Genomic DNA, 24,858 nt, shown 5'->3' with positions numbered 1-24,858 from the left:
ATGGTTTTTGTGCAATACTAAGGAGATACAAAAGATGAAGAGAATCTGTTCAGAAGATCAACATTGGAAATCACACAGGTCGTGTAAATATTGTTATGAACAGTGTTCAGGTAATGAAAAGTTTAAATAACTTAATGTTCATGTTTTATGGAGTTTTTTTTTTTCCTCTGATACTGTTTTGTAGGTTGTATATGAATGTTTACATGTTGTGGATATTCATTGTTGGGAAGGTTACTTTTAGGATAGTAGTGTAAGTATTTCAATTACTTTATTAATGTAACTGATTACACTTGATTACTTTTAGATTACTTTTCTAAATTTCTAATGAATGTTTTCAACTCTTAATCATTTTGAACCATTTAAAGCAGGCAGTTAACCTTAGAGTCCTCAACACTGATTACTGTCAGATTTTTAAAAAAATACTTCATTACTTGAATTAAGATTACAATAATTTAATTTTAAAGCACAGCCAACAGAAAATCAGACTTTAACACCTCTACCTTGAAATCATTCTGAAGTTAAATACAGATTTAAAATCATAAGATGTAGTAGCTATGCTATGATACTGTTTTTGAAATCAAATCTTTGCATAGCTATGACAGGAAACACTGGTATCTAACAATGCTTTGGAAAAAAAAATGTTAATCTTAAAAATAAAGCATATGTGACCCTGGACCACAAAACCAGTCATAAGGTTAAATTTTACAAAACTGAGATATATACATCATGTGAAAGCTCAATAAATAAGCTTTCTATTGATGTATGGTTTGTTAGGATAGGACAATATTTGGCCGAGATACATCTATTTGAAAATCTGAAATCTAAGGGTGCAAAAAATCAAAATACTGAGAAAATCACCTTTAAAGTTGTCCAAATTAAGTTCTTAGCAATGCATATTACTAATCAAAAATTACATTTTGACAGGTTTACAGTAGGAATTTTACAAAAAATCTTCATGGAACATGATCTTTACTTAATTTCCTAATGATTTTTGACATAAAAGAAAAATCAATAATTTTGACCCATACAATGTATTTTTGGCTATTGCTACAAATATACCCCAGCGACTTAAGACTGGTTTTGTGGTCCAGGGTCACATATACATAAACCCAAATAAAAAATAAAACTTATTGAAAAAGCATGTGTCCTATTCTGTCTTAAACTCCTGAAATATTGGTATTTTCTCATATTTTAGAGCAGCCAATGCAATTTGGGAAAGGAATCAATTAAGTCTGTATGTGTGTGAAAATTTTCAGAAGTAACCCCCTTTGTAAATGTTAACATTTTCTCAGTAACTGTAACAGATTACAGTTACATTTATCTTGTAATTAAATTACCTAATTCCATTACATGTAACTAGTTACTCCCCAACACTGTGGATATTATGTGTAAGTATTGTGTCAGTGTTTGAAGATAGCATTCAAAAGTTCAAAAAGTGTTTTTAAGAAATGAATCATATTATTAAGCGAGGGTGCATTAAACATTTGAAAAATGACAGTAAAGACATTTAAAATGTTACAAAAGATTCCTATTTCAAATAAAAACAGTTTGAACATTGCATTCATCAATGAATCCTATAAAAATATATCACAGTTTCCACAAAATTATTAAGCAGCACAGCTATTTTCATCATGTTTCTTGAGCTCTAAATCAGCACATTAAAATTATTTCTGAAGGATTATGTGACACTGAAGACTGGATTGAAATTCAGCTTTGCGAACAGGAATAAATTACATTTGAAAATGTATTACAATAGAAAACAGTTATTTTAAATCATAATAATATTTCCCAATCTAGTTGTTTTTACTGTATTTATTTGATCACAAATACAGTGGTGCCCAAAATTACTAGAACACTAGTATTTTCACCAGTCAGAATGGTTTAAAGTGTGTCAGTAGGAAATATCACTTTACATTTCCAAACATACATTTTTGGAATTCTAGATTATTACAATTAATGGCAAAATGAATGTTTGGAAATGTAAACTGACATTTCCTATTGACACACTACAGCAAACGATAGAAATAACTGACTTAAAACCATTTTTAGCTAATCATTTTGGCCACCACTTTAAATTTAGAATAAGAAACTGAGCAGACATTTCATCTAAAGCTTTCATTATACTTATCGGACAGACAATCCCATTGGAGTAATGAGGGGTTAAGAGTCTTGCTCAAGGGCACAGATAACAGGACAGGAGGTCATTCGCATTCACAGCAACCCATGCTTTGGATAAACCACATTTATGTTAGAAATCCAGATCTTATCCATTAGGACACCAACACTCATTATTTCATGCAGATGTTCTATATAACTATATATGTGAAAGTGGGTGTGGGTGTGTTATTTTCCCGGCTAGAATCCTCCAGGGAAGGAGTTATGGGTGACAAGCTGGAAAAACTCATTAACTCAGAGATAAGAGAGGAAAATCGCAAAAAGACCGCCACACACATGCTGTACAATGTCCTTTCTCTCTCAGTCTTTTTATTCTGTGTGTTCAGGGCAGAATTTGTTTACCGTAAGCATTACCCTCTGAGCAAAGGTATCTTTTGCGTGTGCTTTTAATCCATCATTTCATACAGCGCAGACTGTAAGTGTCCAATAATAAAAGCACACACTCACTCACTCACATACACAAGAAATGGAGGGTTTCCCAATGGAAAAGGTTGAGCAAATGACTAGATAATGAGCTTAGAGTTCATTGTAAATCGTAAATCTCAGACTAGAATATGAAAGCGTACACACACCCTCACAAAAACACACATCTGTCCTTTCCTGGGTGATATATTCTTGAGTGTTTTGGTTGCTAAATGAATATGCATGTCATTTATCCCTGTAATACTCCGGCATGGTCTCTCCTTGTCAAACTCAGATGAGTTACTTTTGGAAAGTGAGCCTTTCTTTCCAGATCTTCCTGCCAGCGCGCACACATTGATGGTGGATACGGGGAGGAGTTTGTCCTGGGTTTAGTGAGAACTAAATATAGTCTCTCATTTAAAGGAATTCCCCATGTGAGCGTGTCTCAGAGATAACCCTCTCCTATTCTTTATAAAATTGTGTATGAGTGAAGTAAACTATTGAAATTTTGCTGCGTGTCCTCTTGTGTCAAGCGCAGTGTCCCCGAATCAAACTGAGACTGATAAGAGAAGACACATTCACGAGGCACACACACATACAGACGTTGCGTTTTCTCCCAAATCCTGCTCTCTCTCTCTCTCATATACGCATGAGAAGAGAAAACTAATTCTGAGTGAGAGAAAGATCAGGAGGGAAAGTGGGCGGAAACCTGTGTCAGAATAATAGCCGTTATTTAGTGTTCTGTTCCGTATCCGTTGATGAGAGACAAGCTGTTTTTGGCTGGATCTTCAGCTGGAACGCTGGGATATCTGCTGAGAGATGGACTGCCAATGTTTTTAGGTGTTCCGTCCAACTTTAATGCTCTGTCACACTGCGATCTTGGTTTCCCTGTAGGACGTCGACTTGTAGACTAAAGCTGATGTTTCCCTGGATGTATATGTGTGTGTTTGTGGAGACAAATGGCACTGTTTAAAGATGGAATTGGTATGATTTATTTCAATTTCTTTGCTGTTAAAGAGCTGAAAGCTGTAAATATGTTTTGTTTGTTCATTTTTGTTCTGGGTTTGACCTCAGTTGCCCTGGGTTTGACCTTTGACCTTGTCAATGGAATAATCAACCTACATTTTCTCTCATTACTTGCAGCCGGACAGCAATGCCAGTTATCTGCGGGCAGCCAGGGCAGGGAACCTTGAGAAGGTCCTCGACTACCTGAAGACTGGTGTCGACATCAACATCTGTAATCAGGTATGGATCAGGTTCTGTTACCATGTGACAGGATGTAACAATATCATTATCATTATTGACAATGATGGAAGGAGCTGTGTTGCTATTGCTGTACTGTACATTTTTAGTTTTAAAAGATAGGTATTCCATTTATCTGCACTACAATTCAAAAGTTTTTGGATTTTTTTAATGTTTTTTAAAGTCTCTTCTGCTCACCAAGCCTGCATTTATTTGATTCAAAATACAGCAAAAGCAGTAATATTGTGGAATATTTTTGCTATTTAAATAACTGCTTTCTATTGGAATATAAAATGCAATTTATTCCTGTGATCAAAGCTACATTTTCAGCATCATTACTCAAGTCTTCAGTGTCACATGATCCTTCAGAAATTGTGATATGCAGATTTGCTGTTCAAGAAACATTTTTTATTATTATTATCAATATTTAAAACAGTCGAGTATTTAGTTTTTCTGGATCAGATCAGCATTATCTCAAGATTTTGTAACGTTATACACTATACCATTCAAAAGCTTGGAGTCAGTATTTTTTTGGGAAATAAATTATAGAAACTAATACTTGCATTTAGCAAGGATGCTTTAAATTGATCAAAAGTGATGATAAAGACATTTATAATGTTACAAAAGATTTCTATTTCAGATAAATGTTGTATAATAATAATAATATTTTTTTTGAGCAGCAAATCAGAATATTAGAATGATTTCTGAAGGATCATGTGACTGGAGTAATGATGCTAAAAATTCAGCTTTGAAATCACAGGAATAAATTACATTTTAAAATATATTCAAATAGAAAAAAATAAAATAGTAAAAATACTTCCAAATTTTTCTAAATTTTACTGCTTTTGAAAATCTTGACTGGTAGTGTATTTGGGAACCATGCTAAGTTCATATGCATGTTTCTTCAAAAAACAACACTACAGCCAGATATTATACTTTGAAAATGTGCATTCCATGTTGAAATGTCTGTTGTGTTAAGGTCCATGTGATTCTGACCACTGATGGTTTAACCAATAGTAATTTGACAGCCTAGGTTGCCAGTTGGTGAAAAACACAGCCAATTGAAACCGCTGAGGGCAGCATTGAACTGGGTTAGAGATCTCAGCTACTACCCGACCTAAAAAGCCTCGGCATCCATCTAAAAAGCTCTATAAACATAAAATGCAGATAAATCCACTCATAAACTTCCTTTTGCGTGTCTTCAGTCAGTACCCACCGCTATAGCTGTCATTACATACTGCATCTGTAATGGTTTGTTGCTGATATAAAGTATTTGAAAGCTGAAAAAAATTTGATTATTAGAAAAGATGTGCCATGTTTCTGAATGCCTCACAACTTTTTGCACAATTGGACCATATCTCATGTTGTTCTGTCGGTTGTAATAGAAGAGTGAAACACTAAAAAAAACTAAAACTGAATAAAACTGAGTCTTTAACTAACCCACCTTCCCCTCTGTGGGACGCCCAAATTTACTTCACCATTTTACAAATAAATCCTAATCTAATCATATATTAGACTATGGCCTGGTTTCACAGACAGGGCTTAGACTAAACCAGGATTAGGCCATAGTTCAATTAGGACATTAAAATAATTTTTATAAACATGCTTAGAAAAAAACATTACTGGTGTGCATCTTGAGACAAAACAAAGGCACTGATATATTTTAAGATCAATCATTGCAATTTTGTTTCAGTTGAAACAGCTTAGACTTACATTTTAGTCTAGGACTAGGCTTAAGCCTTGTCTGTGAAACCGGGGGTAAATATTTTTGGAAAGGTCTAAGGCTCCTTAATGGATATATTTTTTTGTACTATTATTTTTCCTACAAATTATGTAGGAAAAATAATAGATTTCTTTTATGACAAGAGTGCACCTCAAAAATCGACTTCATAACAGGAGTTCTGACATTTGTCACAAACACACTTCCTTGTTACCTTTTTCCCTCTCACACTTAAGAAATCATAAGAAATGATATATCAGTTGAAAACTTAAAATTCAAATCCTCTCAAAATTCACCCTTTGAAAACCATTTTCAAATCAGACATTGCATTAACATGGAAAATGTATATCAAAATCATATTACAAAATGTTTTTGTTCATAAATTTAAGTTTGTATTCTTTATTTTCACATCTCTGTTCAAAAATGGAAGTGACAGTTAAGGGGTTAATGAGTAGTTTCCTTTTCATTTAATTTTGTAATAATAATTTACTCTAAAGAAATCATTTAATATTCATTTTTTAAAAAGATCTCATTTTGTAGTGATTTGCGGCTTGCCTACATATGATACGTGTGTATATATTTTCATGCTGGTCCAGGCTGGTTTATACTGGTCTGCTGCTTCTTCACAGATAACATCAATACTGTTCATTCACAGAACTTGCATTTTGTCTTTCAGAATGGGTTGAATGCATTGCACCTGGCGTCCAAAGAGGGGCATGTGGACGTGGTGGCCGAGCTGCTCAAACTGGGCGCCAACGTAGATGCAGCAACCAAGGTCAGTTTGACACACATGCACACTCTCTGAGCCTTCAGCTCGAGGAGATGTTTGTATCTGTGTCTGATATCACATGGTGTGCTCTACTCTGGTGACCATGTACACACTGGGTATAAAAAGCCTCTAGTGCTGCATTCACTCTGCAGGAATGAAGTGTGTGTGTAGAGGTAAATTACAGGCCAGCGGAAACAACACCTCCCTGGCAGAGGGGACGGAATGGTAGCTGGGGGGACGCCAGTGGGACAAAAGCACCCGTTAGATGGGGTGACACAAACAGGTGGTGGAGAGATTAATCGAGAGATGCCAATCATTCTCTCTCCCTGTTGTTTCTCCATCTACTCTAATCCAGAAAGGAAACACGGCACTGCACATCGCTTCACTGGCGGGACAGACGGAAGTGGTGAGAGAGCTAGTGACCAATGGGGCCAACGTCAATGCACAGAGCCAGGTACACACTTCACTTTTGAATGCCAACACACACACACACACACACACACACACACACACACACACACACATACACATAATCATTGAGTTGGATCATTTAGCTTTTCTGCAAGGCAGCTCATGTACACTCTTAATCTGTTGCTATTTTAGATGACCAGCCAATGAACACCTAAGTACACACACACACACACACATACACACACACACACACACACACACACACACACACACACACACACACACACACACTGCTTTAAACTTGAGCTCAGTAAGTTATGAAGGCCACCTACATTACTGGAGTGCCAGAAATAAAATTATTTCCTGCCCTGAGCTCAACACAGTGCATACAGATGTAAACACAGGTAAAAAGAGACATACTCTATATCTTTGCAGCCCTTATTGTGCATCTGATATTGCAGATCAGATTCATTTGTGCCAAATAGGTCATAAATAGGTTTTTCATTATCGTTTTTACCGTCTTGTCCAGTTGATTTTTGCATATTGGACTTTGCTCAATATTGTTACAGAATCGAGGCATATGCAGTGTTGCCAGGCCTGTGTTTTTTACACTTAAATAGGGCTACTTTAACACTGTAGCCAGGGGTTGTTTTTCATGTTCGTAGAAACCCAGCCAAAAAACGTGTATTTTATGCGATTGGGCTAGTTTCAAGTAGCAACTGGGAAGTTTTTGATGTGAAAACCTGGCAACCCTGGTCATATGTAGTCACATATGTGATCCTGGACCACAAAACCAGTCTTAGGTAGCACGGGTATATTTGTAGCAATGACCAACAGTACGTTGTATGGGTCAAAATTATCGATATTAAGGATATTAAGTAAAGACTGTGTTCTATGATGATATTTTTTTTTAAATATCCTATGTAATTTCCTATGTAAATAAAAAAATATATATATATAAAAACTTGATTTTTGATTTGATTTTGATTTTTGTTTTGTGGTCGAGGGTCAAAATTATAGATTTTTCTTTTACGCCAAAAATGATTAGGATCATGTTCTATATAGATATTTTGCAAATTTCTTACCGTAAATATATCAAAACTTTATTTCGATTAGTAATATGCATTGCTAAGAACTTCATTTGCCGATTTTCTCAATATTTAGATTTTTTTGCACCCCCAAATTCCTAATGATCTCAGGCAAATATTGTCTTATCCTAGCAAACCATACATCAATGGAAAACCTATTTATTTCAGATGATGTATAAATCTCAATTTAAAAACAATTGACCCTTATGACTGTTTTTTGGTCCAAACTCACATATACAGATTTAGTTTCAGTTAATGGAATAAGATTAACTTTTGCATGGGAATTTTCTATGTATTTTTATGTCAAAGAAGCAAGGATGTTACTGTTTGTCAACACAAAACTAATTGCATTTACACATACAATTAAAAGAACCAGATTTTGAGCTTAAAGATAAAGTGTTAAGAGAGAATAGATAAACATGATGATAAAGGAAGACTGTGTCTGTGTCTCTGCTTGATGCTTCATCATCACAAAGTATTGCCCTCTCCTACCTGCACTGTCAGCATCTCTGTGTTGCCATGGGAATGGGGTCACTGAGGTTACGGTAGGGGGGTGTAATGGAGGTCTGTCCTCTCCAGGGAAATCTCAGATGATTTCAAAAATATTAAGAATGACAAATTTGCCATGGCAACCTGGCTGTCTAGTTACCATAGAAATGGTTTGTGTTTCATGCTTATAAGGTATTTTAGAGATTAAGATTAAGATTTTTCTTTGCTTAATTGAGGGGGTGGGTTGTTCAGCAGAATGTAGCTGTGTCGAGTAGAACATGAGACTTTAAATTTTGTGAATTTCAAGTCCCGAGCCTCTATTTTCCAACTGATGGCTTCTTAAAGATTTATGTTTACAGTTCATATGTGACCCTGGACCACAAAACCAGTCTTACTGTAAGTCGCTGGGGTATATTTGTAGCAATAGCCAAAAATACATTGCATGGGTCAAAATTTTAGATTTTTCTTTTATGCCAAAAATCATGAGGAAATTAAGTAAAGATCATGTCTATGAAGATTTTTTGTAAAATTCCTACTATAAATATATCAAAATGTAATTTTTGATTAGTAATATGTATTGTTAAGAACCTAATTTGGACAACTTTAAAGGTGATTTTCTCAGTATTTAGATTTTTTGCACCCTCAGATTCCTAATTTTCAAATAAATGTATCTCGGCCAAATATTGTCCTATCCTAACAAACCATACATCAACAGAAAGCTTATTTATTGAGCTTGTATACATCTCAGTTTTGTAAAATTTAACCTTATGACTGGTTTTGTGGTCCATTATAGATCATCTTAAAATGTAACTTTATAACATTTTTTAGTCTTAAAAAAGGATCAAATAGGCGATGAAAAGGTGAGGGAGGCAATATTGGCTAATTAGCTAAGATATCTTTGTTGTTTTAAATGTATTAAATACGCGTTGGAAAAATATGATCAAATTGTATAGGTCTCAGTCAGTGTCCCATTTCTGTATCTGTGTAAAAGAAATCATTCAAATGTATAGCAATTTTTAATGTATGTATAACATTAATGTAATGTTTGTTTCAGAATGGCTTTACCCCATTGTACATGGCCGCACAGGAAAACCATCTGGATGTGGTGCGCTTCCTCTTGGAGAACAACTCCAGCCAGAGCATTGCCACAGAGGTTTGTGTGTGTGTGTGTGTGTGTGTGTGTGTGTGTGTGTGTCTGTGTCTGTGTCTGTGTGAGTCTTTTATTGATTATTGAGGTGAGCCGAAGTGACCTTGAGCAGTTCACAGATAAGTGCTTCCTACTCCTCACATCTTGTTTTCTCACTATATAAATATATAATGGTATGATTTTCGGGGTTGGAAAGATTTTTTATCTTTTTGAATGTAGTTTCTTATGCGTACTTAAGCTGTATTTATTTGAACAGAAATGCAGTAAAACAGTAATATTGTGAACTATTGCATATTATATGAAAAATATCACACAAGTAGATGGCTGTATATCGGCACTGCTGTGATTCAGGCCGTAGTTAATCACAGCGTGCCAATATACAGCCATATCTCATGTCTACAAGTGTGATATTGCCTTTATACAACAGTTCAACGGCATGAGTGTGTAAATACATAGGAAACAACAACAAAGTGTCTTTAAAAAAACAGAGCTTGCAGCAGAGCTACTTCGTTCCACCACAGGTTTAAATCTCAGTTTGATGGTTTAACAGCTGAGCCAAACCTCCATTACTAATTCCAAAACGTCATTTTAGAACTAGTAACGAAGAATGTTTAGTTGCTTTATTCAATGCTCATCAGTATAAAAGTCTTTACTGCTGACTCTTTTCACCATCTAATGGCGGAACAGTGTAACTAAAATCACCATCACGAGCACAAACTTTAACACTTTTGAATACTGCTATTATTTATATAAAATACAGTATTAAATACTACTATTTTTATATGAGGTATTATTTATTGAATAATAATATTTAATAAACGACAACAGCAGCCATTATAAAAGTTGCTAGGCAATTCAGTCAAATGTACACAGGCAGCGCTATGACATACAACATTAAAATTTACATAAACATAATGAGATTTTGCCAAAACTACCTTCTCTGGAACAAATAACAGTTTAATGACACCAAAGACTTACCGTTAGATTTACCCAAAACTAATTATATCTCATGTTTAACCACTATAGGGGCGTTAGAGCCAGCTGTAAATTCCAGATCTGGCCAGGCCGCTGATGCCCTGGAGCTCACATGTTCGAAAATGTCGACACAAATGTTCAAATAGATGTTATGTTTATTAACAAACTGCATATATGAACTATAATAAACAATAACATTTTCGCCTGAAAATCTTTTAAATTACATTCCGTGACCCAAAAACTGTATTATTTATAAAATTACAGTGAAATACAATTACAAACTGTGAAACAGCTGTTGGAGTTCTGATATCGCTCTAATATCGCAGTCTTATCAGCCAATCAGATTCAAGGACCAGAAAGAACTTTTGTATAATATTTAGTAATATTCCAATTTAAAATAAATATTTTAAAATGTCATGTATTCCTGTGATGACAAAACTGAATTTTCAGTAGCTATTACTATAGTCTTCTGTGTCGCATGATCTTTCAGAAATCATTCTAATATGCTGATTTTGTGCTCATTTCTTATTATTAACAATGTTAAGAACAGTTGCTCTGCTTAATATTTTTTGTGAAACCATGATACTTTTTTCAGGATTTCTTTTTAACAATGTATATGTCTTTATTGTCACTTTTGATCAATTTAATGTAGGGCTGGGTGATATGGCCAAAATGTTTGCTCCTAAGTGAAAACTGTAGAAACCAGACCGTTAATTGTGGGTATAAACTAATCTTTATAGTCAGAACATGGCAAACACTTCACATTTTTTAATTCTTCACTTTTCCAGTCATTTGTCCTTAACAAAATAAATATCTTAATAGAAAAAATAATTTCTTAGCTTCTGCATGTTCTAATACTTTTCAAATACTGAAACAGATTTGTGTTTGCCTAATAGTATTAATAATATAAAAAAATGTTGTCTCTTAGAAATGCACATTTGATAGCAGTAGTAGCTTGAGTTAGGAAGCAATGTAAATTTTAGACTTATCAGCGAGTAAACGCATCTGCTCTAGTAAGCTCGTGTTCAAATGAGTAGCACTATTTCCTTCTGCTTTTGGCACATGAAACATTTATCGAACTCTTGCTATCGTTTTATCAAGGAAAATTTTATTGTGATAATTATCATTAGCAGTGTATGGCCCATCCCTAATTTTAAGGCATAGCTGCTAAATAAAACTGTTCTTTCAAATAAAAGTTTTACTGACCCCAAACTTTTTGTTTACAGTAGTGTTTACCAATGGCATTGTTTACAATGTATTACAGTTATAAATGTGAAATGAGGTTTATGAATTGTTTGTCTTCCTTTCTTTAGGATGGCTTTACACCATTGGCCGTAGCCCTGCAGCAGGGTCATGATCAGGTGGTTTCTCTGTTGTTAGAGAATGACACGAAAGGTAAAGTCCGTCTGCCTGCACTCCACATCGCCGCCCGAAAGGATGACACCAAATCTGCAGCTCTGCTTCTTCAGAATGACCACAACGCGGATGTCGAGTCTAAGGTCTGTCTGAAAGTTGCTTGCAAACATGTTCAGCCACTACTCGCAATTCTTTCTCTCTATCTATCACTTATTTCTTTCTAAAACAGCATTGTGCTGGTCAGGTGTATTAAATATATGCACATGCACTTACTTACCTTCACACACATCTTTTTACATATTTTATAATGTAATCAAAAACAGGTTTTGCTTTTAAATGTGATTTGTGTTCTTTTTATCCTCTAACTCACTCACCCACACTTAGTCCTGTCTTTAGATATGTCTTTTTTGTTTCTTTGTTTTCGTTTACCTGTCAGTGTTCACTAACTGCCCATTCTCTCCTTTCCTCACGTCTCAACGTAGATGATGGTGAATAGAACGACAGAGGTATACCCACGATAAACATTAAGCTGTTGACCCCCACCTCAACCCCTGCTTTGCCTAGAACACCCTCTAGTGTTGCTCCCGCCTTTGTTGTACCATCTCTATTTTTGTATCATTTCCTGTTTTCTCTTCTCTTATTCGCTATGTGCCCTCCCTCTCTGGGGATGGGGGCATGAGACCATGCTTTGGGTGGAGGGCTGAAGCATGCTTTGATTTCTGCAGCTACAGGCCGGGGTTCCACATCTAAACATACAGCTTTCTGATTGGTTAAAAGAGTTTTGTGGCAGTGGTGTTGTGTGGTTGCTGGTAATGATGTTTATATTGGTGAATATAAACTGTTGGTTCAAGTGTGTCAGTTTTTTAGATCCCATTGGTGAGATACTGCTGTTTGTAGAGAGGTTTTCACAAAACCTTTGCTAGACAGTATATAGATCAAACATAGCTCACATACAGTTGAAGTCAAAAGTTTACATACACCTTAAAGAATTTGCAAAATGTTAATTATTTTACCAAAATAAGTGGGATCATACAAAATGCATGTTATTTTTTATTTAGTACTGACCTGATTAAGATATTTCACATAAGTGACATTCACATATACTCCACAAGAGAAAATAATAGCTGAATTTATAAAAATTACCCAGTTCAAAAGTTTACATACGCTTGATTCTGAATACTGTTGTTACCTGAATAATTTTGAGAACTATTTTTTCACACTGAAGACAACTGAGGGACTCATATGCAACTGTTACAGAAGATTCAAACACTCACTGATGTTCCTGAAGGAAACACAATGCATTAAGGCTGGGGGTGAAAACTTTTTGAATTTAAAGATTAAGGTAAATTTAACTTATTTAGTCTTCTCAGAAAGATGAAGTATCTTATTCAGCTTCTGAAGGGCAGTACTAAATAAAAAATATGATATTTAAGCAAAATAAAAATGTTGTTCATTTTATTCAAAAGTTTACACCCCTGGTTCTTATTGCTTGGTTTTACCTTCAGGAGCGACTCGAGACCATTGGCCCCGCCCGGCACGCTCTTAGCACTGGCTCGCACTGGCCCGACAGTGGAAAAGCGGCTAGTGAGCGCTTGAAAGTTCTTTAATAGTTGCATATGAGTCCCTCAGTTGTCCTCAGTTGAAAAGATGGATCTTAAAATCATACAGCCATTGTTGGAAAAGGGTTCAAATACACAAAAATGCTGAAAAACCAAAGAATTTGTGGGACCTGAAGGATTTTGCTAAAGAAGAACGGGCAGTTTAACTGTTCAGGACAAACAAACAAAAAAAACAGCTGTGGATCATTCAGGTAATAACACAGTATTAAGAATCAAGTGCATGTAAACTTTTGAATGGGGTCATTTTTATAAATTCAACTATTATTTTCTCTTGTGGACTATATGTAAATGACTTTTATGTGAAATATCTTGTTCAGGCCAGTACTAAAGAAAAAATAACATGCATTTTGTATGATCCCTCTTATTTTGGTAAGATAATTTACATTTTGAAAATTCTACCAGGTGTATGTACACTTTTGACTTCAACTGTATAAAGACACCATGATATCAAAATAGGAGTTATGTTGTTTATACTTACTAAAAAATGTAAAGCATCTACTGAGTAATTTAATTTAATAGCATGCAATTTATTAACTTTTTAATAACATTTGATAACATTTTTAATATCTGTATATATTTTTAATTCTTATATTTTCTTTTCCTTCTCCCTTTAAATTATAATGGCCACCACCTTCATTTCAAATGACTGTAGAAGAAATTTAATCAGAATTAATCAGAATTTAATCATTTATATATTATAGTCAATATTGCAGGAATTAAAATGGCCTGTCAGAACATTTCATGGAGCCTTTAACATAGTATATTTAGTTTATGCAAAAAACTATTAACACTCCAGAATTAATTTTTTCTCATGTCTTTCTTAAGTCCAGCGATTAAAAATGTTATAAAATATCTTTCTTCCTTTTCGTATGCCAAATCAAAATCATTGTACAGTATTTTGACTGTGTAAAAAAAGGTTTAAAGCATTTGTGAAAGTCCATCTGGCCTTTTGCAGATTCAAAGAGAATTCATTAGAATTAGAGTATTACATAATGCAAAGGTCACTTCACTGGCACATCCTGCTACTGTAGAAGTGAGAAAATGGTAGATTTTAATTTTGACCTTTTAAACTGCTTTTATTACTAACTGAAAGTAGCATGTTGTTCCTTTGAGCATTAGATACTGTGAGACATCTATTCATTTGGTTTGGCTGTGAAAGAGGAACCCGGCTGGCCAGCTACAGAGATGAGATGGTCTGGTAGTTTAGTCCTCCCTCCCTGGGGCTTGTGCATGGGCCTTTAGACAAATACCTCCCTCGGTTTCAGTTAAACAGCTGGAAATCTTGCCGTTTAGAATCGTTGCAATGTTGCAAAAAGAATCTGCACATGTGCATGGTCAGGTTTGCCCACAGCAGTTTGGCTGTGTAGATTTATGCTTCACAGTTATGCATGATAGAGAACATTGCCAAATTGCAAACTAACAACCACACGTAAAGAGCTAAGTGCCATGTTCTGAGTCCATGAATTTAATGATTCTCTGCATAAACATTAAACGGGTTTTTTGAGTGAATGGAAATGTGAATGCATTGATCATGATGACCGTATGCCGATGGTCTTTGAGAATGCTTTTTGGTTCTCCTCATAGGTGATGGTATGTGTTGTCTCTTGTCTAGAGTTAGTTCTGTAAATATCATAGTCTATTAGTGTGCAGCTGGAAATGAGTAACCCCCCCACTGTTTTTCCATTCACGCCTGTGTCTAATAATTGCAATAATTCCCCTCAAAATGGGTGGAGCCCTGTTCCCTTGGAGATGAGAGAGCAAACAGAGGCGAGGAAGGGTTATGCTGAGCACCACCTGCTTTGTGTCGGATTATTGGCTAATTGAGATGGAAATCTCCATGACTGGAAAGCCTTTACTGCAATGCAGCCTACAGGACACCTCCATCTCGCTTTGACAGCTGCGTCTCATATTCAAAATGTTCTTATATCACAAAGAGTTTACTTTAGATGTAACACACTCCATTGTCCTTTACTTAGTCTGAGCTTTAAGTGATAGCATGTAAAGCATACAGATTAAGTAATTTGTGTTCATTTATAATGGGACTATATAATTTCAAGTAACCACTAAAGAGAGGATCATATTTACTAGAGACTCACTGTTTTCAGATAATCCCATACTGAAGCCGTATTTACAAAAAGACATGTCTGAGGAACCACGGGTAGCTAAATGGACTCATGAATAATTGTTTCAACCATTCTGTTCTTTGTCTTTCTTTTCATCAGAGCGGTTTCACTCCTCTCCACATTGCTGCCCACTATGGAAACATCAACGTAGCAACTCTACTGTTAAATAGAGGAGCAGCAGTGGACTTCATGGCAAGGGTAAGGACACAGCACCATCTAATGTTTCAGTGGACCGATTTTAACAGATTATAGGGCTAAAGTTCTCCCATGCTCTGTTAAAATCTTCTGTTTGACCCTATGCTAAATAAGCTAAATGCTTTGGAGTACACACTTTTGAATAGATCATTCAGGTGAACTGATTCCTATGGAAGCCTGTTTCTGCCACTGAATTAAAAAGGTAATTGCAAATTCTTATCTCACAATTCTGACTCTTTTTCTTAGGGCATATATAAACTCGCATTTGCGAGTTATGACGTCAGAATTGTGAGATATAAACTTGCAATTCTGAGAAATAAAGTAAAAACTATGTGATAAATACTTGCAATTGCGAGATATAAACACACTATTCTTAACCACTCAGAATTGTGAGTGTATATGTTACAATTGTTACTTTTTTATCCAAATGTTTTGTTTATAATTGCAATTTTGACTTTATAACACGCAATTGCGAGTTATTAAGTCTGAAATGAGAGATATAAACTTGCAATTCTGAGAATATTCATTTTATATGAATAGTCATTTTCTCCCTCAAACCTGGACTTGCAATTGTGAGTTTTTATCTCTCGATTCTGAGAAAAGAAGTCAGAATTGTGAGATACAAACTTGCATTTGCGAGAAAAAAGGTCAGAATTGCAATTCTGACGTTATTTCTCACAATTGTGTTTTTATATCATGCAATTTCTATATCTCACAATTCTGACTTTATAGAGGGTTTGCACTTACATCACAATTTGGCCAGTTGTCTAAACCAAGAAAAAAATGTGTGGAAACTGCTAAATCATATAGAGTAGGACTTACTAAGCAAGAAAGGGTGAAATATTTTGACAAACTAAAGTTAATAGGTGGTAAAGATACATAGGAGCAGTATTAATTAAGATATTAGCCTAATATTTCACCTACCTGACTGGAAATGATAAGAACAAACACAAATGTTGTCAAGATTCTTGCCATGGAAATCCTGGTTCAGTTTGGCCAACCACAAATGCCTTTTGTTCCTCCTCAGACAGTTTTTTTTGCACGCTTCTCCTTAATTGTTATAACTTTTGGCAGTCTATTGTACTCCAAACATTTCCCAGTCCTGACCTATTAACACAGCCCAAAACATGACAATAATTGACTATGTTCAGCAGCAATAATCAGCAAAATATGCGAGTTTCGTTCAGTTCAGTGGCATTGTTTACATTCAGTGCCGCCAATATGGCCAATTGATGCAAATCGTGAAAACACTCTATAACTTGCAATTTCGAGTTTATATCTCACAATTCTGACCTAATTTAGAATTGTTAGAGAAGTTAGAATTGTGGCAGAAACGGGCTTTCATAGATTCCCTTTCAATATGCAGCTAGACTCGGTTTCATTATGACTGTGGTCATGCAGTTCCTCTGAGTGTCAAACGGGGGCAGTATTGCATTAATGTTGTACAGTCACCAGACTGAGGCCTAAAATGCTCCATAAGTGTTTTGATGAATGAGCTAAATGGTCTGCCTAAGGCTCTTTGTGAGCACACATAGTCACATGTATATGTGTGTGTATGTCTGCCAAATGCCCACCCGGCAGAACTCTCCAAACTGTCATATCGCCGGCACAGTCCAAACAAACGCATGCATGAATCTGCTTCAGCCTGAGGGTCACATGCACATGGTCACATGCACACAGAATATTCTGTATTCTTCCTCAGAAATAAATATTATTGTTATTTTTATAGGTAGTTATTTTGATTTAATCTCTTTAGAGTGAGATCTTAGGTATCTCTCATGTACCTGCTGTGTGTCTTCTGGTGTTTGTGTGGGTTGCATACAGAATGACATCACTCCACTGCATGTGGCGGCTAAGAGAGGGAATGGGAACATGGTTAAGTTGCTGCTGGACCGAGGAGCGAAAATTGATGCCAAGACCAAGGTAACACACACACACACACACACACACACACACACACACACTAGGGGTGGGCGATATGACCTAAAATTAATATCACGGTATTTTTCATCTTTTGAACGGTGCCGGTATAATATCACGGTATTATGTTCCTGGTCTTGATCAGAAGATCACAAATATTGTCTCTGTTATAGAGCGATACTCTCAGAGCCCTTTCTGTCTGAGAGTGCCACCTTTCAACTACCTTCTGGCCATTGAAATGGTCCAACTCAGGCCCTTCAATGCTGATGAATAAGAGTTGACTGAGATGTGGCTTCTCCAGTCAAGTCAATTTGCTTCATTGAACTGAAACCCCTATGAGGTATAGTGCTAGTAATAGTTCAGCAAGTAATTATGATCAGCAAGATTTGTCTCTTCATTTTTATAGTGTCGTCCATGAAAATGAGGCTCAGAAGTGCCATGAGCGCAATCAAATCTATAAATTCATGTTGAGATTAGTGTTTTTAAAATAAAATTTGGAATACACAAGTATTTAAGATTTCAATAACTGAAAGGATCTGCCAGCAGGTGGCGGCAAGACACTAAAATTAATTACTGAATCGTATTGTTCATTTGATTCGTTAGAACACATGGTTCATTCAAGTGACTCTATTTATGAATGGGAAATTGAATCATTTCACTAGATTAGTTTAAAAACGCACGTTCACTTAAACAATACACCGCAGTGTTTGATTGGAGAACTGCACATTTTCATTTAAACACAGCGGTGTGACTTGTTCCAGAATAAATTTTGACGACAAAACAGAGCAAAATCGGGCATAGTGTTATTCTCAGACAATGTAAGTCACTTAATAATAACGTCTTGTTTATTTAACGGCTGTGTTAAATTAATATCTCATTTACAAACTCCCATAAAAATATTAAAAGCTGTCCCTCATCTTAGTTTGCGATATCACAAAGCTCTATTATAATCAACGATGCTCTCTGTACTGCCATCAATCTCTTATTTACACTCTCTCTACACACTTTGTTTATAGAAGGAATCGTGAGATTTAAACATTACTGTGCTGTGAACCTAGACAGGTCGGCGTTTGGCTTTCCGGTGCATTTAGAACTTGCACAACAGGAACAAAGCAGCGATCGTATTTATCTCCGCCATGGTCGATCGCGCCGGTTGTTATTCGCGCGAGTGATGCGGAAACCTCCCGCAGATAAACTGGAGTGAGTGACGCGATGCGCATGCTCGCTTTGTGTTTGGTGTGTACGCACTGACTGTATGTGCGCATGCAATTGACAAACAGTTGCAGGCAAATTAAACTTTAGTACCTTATTGTTTAGAATGAGCTATTATTGATGTAAATGCAGCCGTTCAAGGCACATAATTGATTTATTACGGTATTGACGGTATTAGAAAATCCATGTCGTGGCGCAATGTCACACCGGTGATAACTATGATACCGGTGTACCGCCCACCCCTAACACACACACACACACACACACACACACACACACACACACACACACACACACACACATATAAACACATGCTGTCCCACAAATTTAACTACATATTCCATTCAAATGTTTGAGGTTGTTAAGGTTTTTTAATGTTTTTGAAAGAAGGCTGCATGTATTTGATCAAAGATATAACAGTAATATTGTCAAATATTTAAAATAACTTCTTTTTTGACATATAATTCATATAATACATGTATTTTATTCCTATGAAGGCAAAGCTGAATGTTCAGCAGCCATTACTCTAGTCTTTAGTGTCACATGATCCTTCAGATTCTATTCAAATATGCTGATTTGGTGCTCAAGAAACATTGCTTGATATTGTTAATGTTGAAATTTTTGTGCAAACATACTTTTTCAGGATTCTTTGATAAAAAATAAAGTTAAAAAGAACATGATGTTTTTACATTGAAATCTTTTTTACATTATAAATGTATTTATTGTCATTTTCCATTAAATGATCTTGATCAGATCTGTCAGACCTGTAAATTTAAATGATACATTTTAAATAGAATAATTTCTTTAAAAAAATCCCCAAATCTAATTTATTGACCCCAAACTTTGGAAATGGACATATAAAATATACTGTTAGTATAGGAATAACAAGATGAGAGTTGCGTAAAAGAATCCATGCTTCACCTTAAGGAAAATGTCAGGCAGCTCCTTAGGACATTCCTACAGTTATATATAGTAGCTCATCCTTTGACCTTTGACCTCAGTGATATCAGAGATGAGTTCAGAGAACATTATGCACCTTGTTAATATGTTGACATTTTTAGTTTAATATTCCTTTAAGAACACACAATACAATCTGGTGACCAAAAATGTCAAAATAAAATGAATATCAATAAATATATAAATATATTTCAACAAATAAATAAACAAATCTTCAGTGTGGGCGCATTGGTAAAGGCAACTCTAAGCCAAGATCAAAAGAAGTATAAACTTCAATATATTATACTGCCTAAAGTTGAATAGCTTTGCAAGAAATATCAAACAGGTCAGCATGTATTGTCAGTGGAGCATCTGGAGGTGCTGAGGTTTGTCTGTGGTATCAGCTGTTCTGAAAAGTATGGTACTTTTTTTAATATTATGTAACATTTTATCTTTGTGTTTGCACATATAGGATGGTTTAACCCCTCTGCATTGCGGCGCACGAAGTGGACATGAGCAGGTTGTTGAGATGTTTCTGGACAGGGGAGCTCCCATCTTGTCCAAGACGAAAGTAAGACCTTAGTTTCTCTGACCCCATGAATTATTTTGCCTCTTTATGAGTGTGTGGGGATGTGTGATCACTAGTCTACCCATGATTTCTGCACGTCTAAGACTGCCCCCATGTGGTCATTATTTCTACAGAAGCATTTATCAGGCCTTCTTTCTTTCTCTTTGCTATATTTTTTTTTCTCCTGTCTGCATGGATTTGATATTTCACCATAGATTGTGGTTTTAGGTGCCAAAGCAAGAGGGATTTCCTGTCACACTTAAAAGCCCCTCAAATTATTTTTCATGTAAATGCATCAGTCCCTTCAAGCGGAGTGTGACCTTGCTTAACACTAAACACTGGCTTTCTTTGCATGTTTAATATTTTAAGGCTTTCCGGCAGGTTTCGTGTAGGGTCAGAAATGAACTTTTCCATTAAGGAACTGCCCTGGAATTCATTTCCAGAGGCATTTTTACATTTGTGAGGGCAATTTTTAAAATCACCTTATTATTATAAAAATGTATTATAAAACACTTACATTTACCCAATTACTTCAATCAATATTTTAAACTGTTGTCAATAGCAAGACTGTTTAAAATTGTCTAAATTATACATGTTAAAAAAAAAACAGAAGCTCATAGGGCTGCAATATTATGACAATAAACATTATTGTAGATTATTGCTCTTTATATTGTAATAATAAATGTTTTTGCTTCGTTTTGGGCATGTCACATTCTGGCTTCACAGACAAACCTAAAGTCTAGCACAAGTTATCCAAAAACTCCCATTATAATCACTAAAGCTATGAAATAAATCATTTATTTACATGGTATCTGCACCGTGTTGTTTATGATGAAGGAATTCATAAATCAAGCGTGTGCCCTCATCAACAGCTCCGCCTCTGATTGGCGCGTTTTCAGTGCTGACTAATCTAAGTGCCTCTGACTGGCAGATGCATTCCTAAGTTCAACAGAAACGCGTTTGATTGGTTATAAGGCTTAATGCTGCACAAAACAGTGCATAAAAGCTGATGAAGTGTGAGCGAATCTAAGGGTGCTTTCACATCTGTGGTTCGGTTCATTTGGTCTGGACCAAGGGCAACAAATGCTACATTGTAGCATTTTTCTGCCGTTTTGGGTCCTTTTCACACCACACTGATTGCTCTGGTCCGAACCAGTTGAAATTAACCAAAATGCAGTCATGTGACAACATCCACATCAGATCGTGTCGTTGAACCACTGAACGCTAACGCGCCGCATCGAGTCGAGATAAAAACATCTCAACTTTTCAGAATGCTGCTAGCGCACCGCAGGTCATGTGGCATGAACCAACCAATCAGCTTCATCCTTTCCCTTAATAACATAGAAAGCACTGGCAAGTTGGAGAAACAGCTTATCATAGCTGTACAGGAATAAACATTTTTGAATAAATATAATAGCAGAGCTACTGCAAGCGATTTTTTTAATGCTGAAAATCCATTTATCCTTTGCTGAAACATTCGCGTATTTATCGAGAGCGCGGGTCATGGTTGCTTAGCAACTGCAGACGCCACGGGAGTGTTTGGAAAGTTTGGAAAGAAAGAGAAAGCGCCTAGCGTTTTCCACGCGTTTTTAGGGAACGGCCCCTTAAACAATGAGTAAGATTGTGATGTTCTTGTGAGTTTTCGAAAGTTGGGACCTATATGATCATCAGACCAAATTTATGAGGCTCCGCACCTCCTCACAACTTTGTCCGCGAGCTGTCATGGGGCTTTGTTGCTAAAGCGCTAACTGTCAACAAATACTCCGTCCAAAAAGGCGCAGTACTTTTTGCAGTTGGGTCTGTTCTAGTTCGGTTCATGTTCTCATCACAAACAAACCGCTCCAGTGTTCGTTTGAAAGCGTACCGAGACCACCTCTTCAAGGGAAAACGAACTCTAGTGCGATTCAACCGAACTAAATAAGGCAGGTGTGAAAGCACCCTAAATGTAAATCCGCGAATTGACACTTTTCATTCATTTTTACATTTATTTTTAATCTCGACAGCCGTAATATGTTGTTTAATTATGCAGGGGCATTATTTGTATGTTTTGCATATTTGTCTTGAATTTATAGGGCATTTTTGTTCATTTTGGTGGCATTTTTGCCACAAGACCTCGTTAATTTTTGACCCTGATTCACGCAAACTTACCAGTTTACTTCCTTTTGTAGTCATGTTTGGTTGTTTATTTTTTTAAATACTATAATAGAATTACATAATGAAAAACCCTTTTTAATCAATCTTTTCTTTTCTATTTTTCATCAAATTATTTATTTTAAATTCAGTTAATATTACGTCAAATAAATTTAAATTTAGTTGCAGCAAGGGACTTATTCATTTAATTATTTATATTGTTGATATCATATATACAGTGAAACCAAAAATTATTTAGACACCAGATATAATTTTTGATTTTTTTTTTTTTTTTTTTTACTAGTGGGAGCAAGACACTATAGTTCATTTATGTAAGTGAGGACAGCAAAATATAGTAAACTGTGACATATTATACCCAAAAATTCTTCATACGGTAGACTACCAGTAAAATTAACAAAAAATTTGGGACCAAAAATTTGATTTGACACTTTGACCTGACCATGTTTCTTTGCAAACCTTTCTATCCAAGTTATCTAACATGATCAAGATTTGTTCTGACACAGTTCAACTCTGGGTTCTCGTCATATTTTATTACCATTTTCTAAACTAGCGAATAAACTGTGATAATGTAAGAAATGTTGAAGGTGTCTAAATAAATTTCAAGTGGTGCTCGCTGCAGAGCCAAATGGGAGGAGCTAGAGCTCCAGCTCCCCCTCGCTGGATCTAGTGGGCGGGGCTTGACGCGCTATCAAGCGCCACCAAGTGGATGTTAATGTTAATGCGAGTTCAACCATAATGGAAGTTAATGCTTGTTTTGATGCGCAAGATACTGGCATAGATAATATGGAGTTATTTTTTCTAATATTCGTCATGACTATGACTGGTTATTTTAAGCATAGTATCGTTTCTGTGACAAACGGAATTACGTAAATACTTTTTTATAATGCTTTATTGTCAACTAATATAACGTGTCGTTCCATGTCCCACTGTAAATACTTACATAAATGCTTGATAAGAACATTACTCACCCTATGTGTGTGTGTGTGTGTGTGTGTGTGTGTGTGTGTGTGTGTGTGTGTGTGTGTGTGTGTGTGTGTGTGTTTTTAATACATTTTTAAACTTTGTATCTATGTAAACTTGTCATATTATTTTCTCCTTATTAGGATGAATCCTTACTTTTGTGAGTCGCTTTATGATTATGTAAATTTCTAGACTTAGCAGGCAATGTGAAAGCTTACTATCTGTGCCCCCCACTTTAATTTTTAGCCACCGCATTAACCTGTTTGTTATGTATGAACTAATTTAAATAATCTAATAAATTATGTAATAAATAATAATAATAATAATAATAATAATAATAATAAATAATAAAGTTTGACTAATTTGTGTAATCTGCCCATTTATGTATGTAAATATGAATGCATGAATTCCAAGAGGCTGATTGTATTTTTGTAAAAAAAAAAATATTGTTTCCACAATAGAGGAAAAAACAAGATAACACATGCTCTGAGATGAGGATTTATTTATTAATAGGATTAATTACTTATTAAATGGATTTATTTGTTTCTATTAACTTAAATTAGCAAAATGTGCATCTAAACATAAAATAAATCTAGATAAAATGTCATACTAAGAAGTCTTAAAATAATGCATTTAAATATATTTCAAAAACACAGCACTTCTTTTCACACAAAATTTTATTGGTATACAAGATATAACATAATAAATATGAATAAATATATTTCAAGAACACATTTCTTTTCTCACAAAATATTAATTACATTTTAAGACACACAGATATCTCTTTTCTATTTCCTGCAAGAAAATTTTCATGTCCTCTACTCTCTAAAAAAGTGAAAAAGGAAGGGAGCACAAATTTGTTCTTCATCCCTTTCACCTTCATAAAACATGGTGTTTATGAGTCTTGCATTGTGATAGCCAACAAGGCATGTTCCTCCTTCATCCTTAAGATCTTTGGCAGTTGAATCTTCCTTCACCAACTTACACGCCAGCAAAATGTTTTCCATCATCAGAGTCCTGTGTGCAGTATAAGAATTACAACAATAATGTAATTAATGAAGTGCCGCTCATAAACACCTTTCTGAAACAGAAAAGGTAAACACATAAACATTTTGAACAATACATAAACATTCTCTCTACATACCTATACTGAGATTTTGTGATGAAACACTTTGTTCAAGAGTACAACATTAAGATCCTTTTTTTAATTTAATTTTTTATTTTTTCCACACTCCCACCAAACACCAAGGCCAGTGTAGGTAAAGGTTGTTCTGTCCAAGCAGAACACATGTAATTCTACCAAATTCTGCCCTCATTAAAAAAATAAATAAATAAATAAAATTTTAGATGAATATGCTACTACTGAGCTGGAACAAATGCCTGACAGACTACATCAGCCC

The 24,858-nt window shown here is 35.3% G+C and overlaps 1 protein-coding gene across 1 annotated transcript in view; it reads left to right on the top strand.

Annotated features, from left to right (window-relative positions):
* The window catches only part of ank3a (ankyrin 3a), a 119,574-nt gene that overhangs the window by 26,595 nt on the left and 68,121 nt on the right, over positions 1-24,858 (top strand). The window contains exons 2-10 of the mRNA XM_073826522.1: positions 3,721-3,822; positions 6,216-6,314; positions 6,664-6,762; positions 9,351-9,449; positions 11,732-11,917; positions 12,257-12,280; positions 15,616-15,714; positions 17,536-17,634; positions 20,252-20,350. Of these exons, the coding sequence (XP_073682623.1) occupies positions 3,721-3,822; positions 6,216-6,314; positions 6,664-6,762; positions 9,351-9,449; positions 11,732-11,917; positions 12,257-12,280; positions 15,616-15,714; positions 17,536-17,634; positions 20,252-20,350 (906 nt within the window). The remainder of the gene's footprint in view (positions 1-3,720; positions 3,823-6,215; positions 6,315-6,663; positions 6,763-9,350; positions 9,450-11,731; positions 11,918-12,256; positions 12,281-15,615; positions 15,715-17,535; positions 17,635-20,251; positions 20,351-24,858) is intronic.

The sequence above is a fragment of the Garra rufa genome, chromosome 21 (assembly GCF_049309525.1).
Source record: "Garra rufa chromosome 21, GarRuf1.0, whole genome shotgun sequence".
Classification (NCBI taxonomy): Eukaryota; Metazoa; Chordata; class Actinopteri; order Cypriniformes; family Cyprinidae; genus Garra; species Garra rufa.
This window is presented reverse-complemented; position numbering and strand designations above follow the sequence as displayed.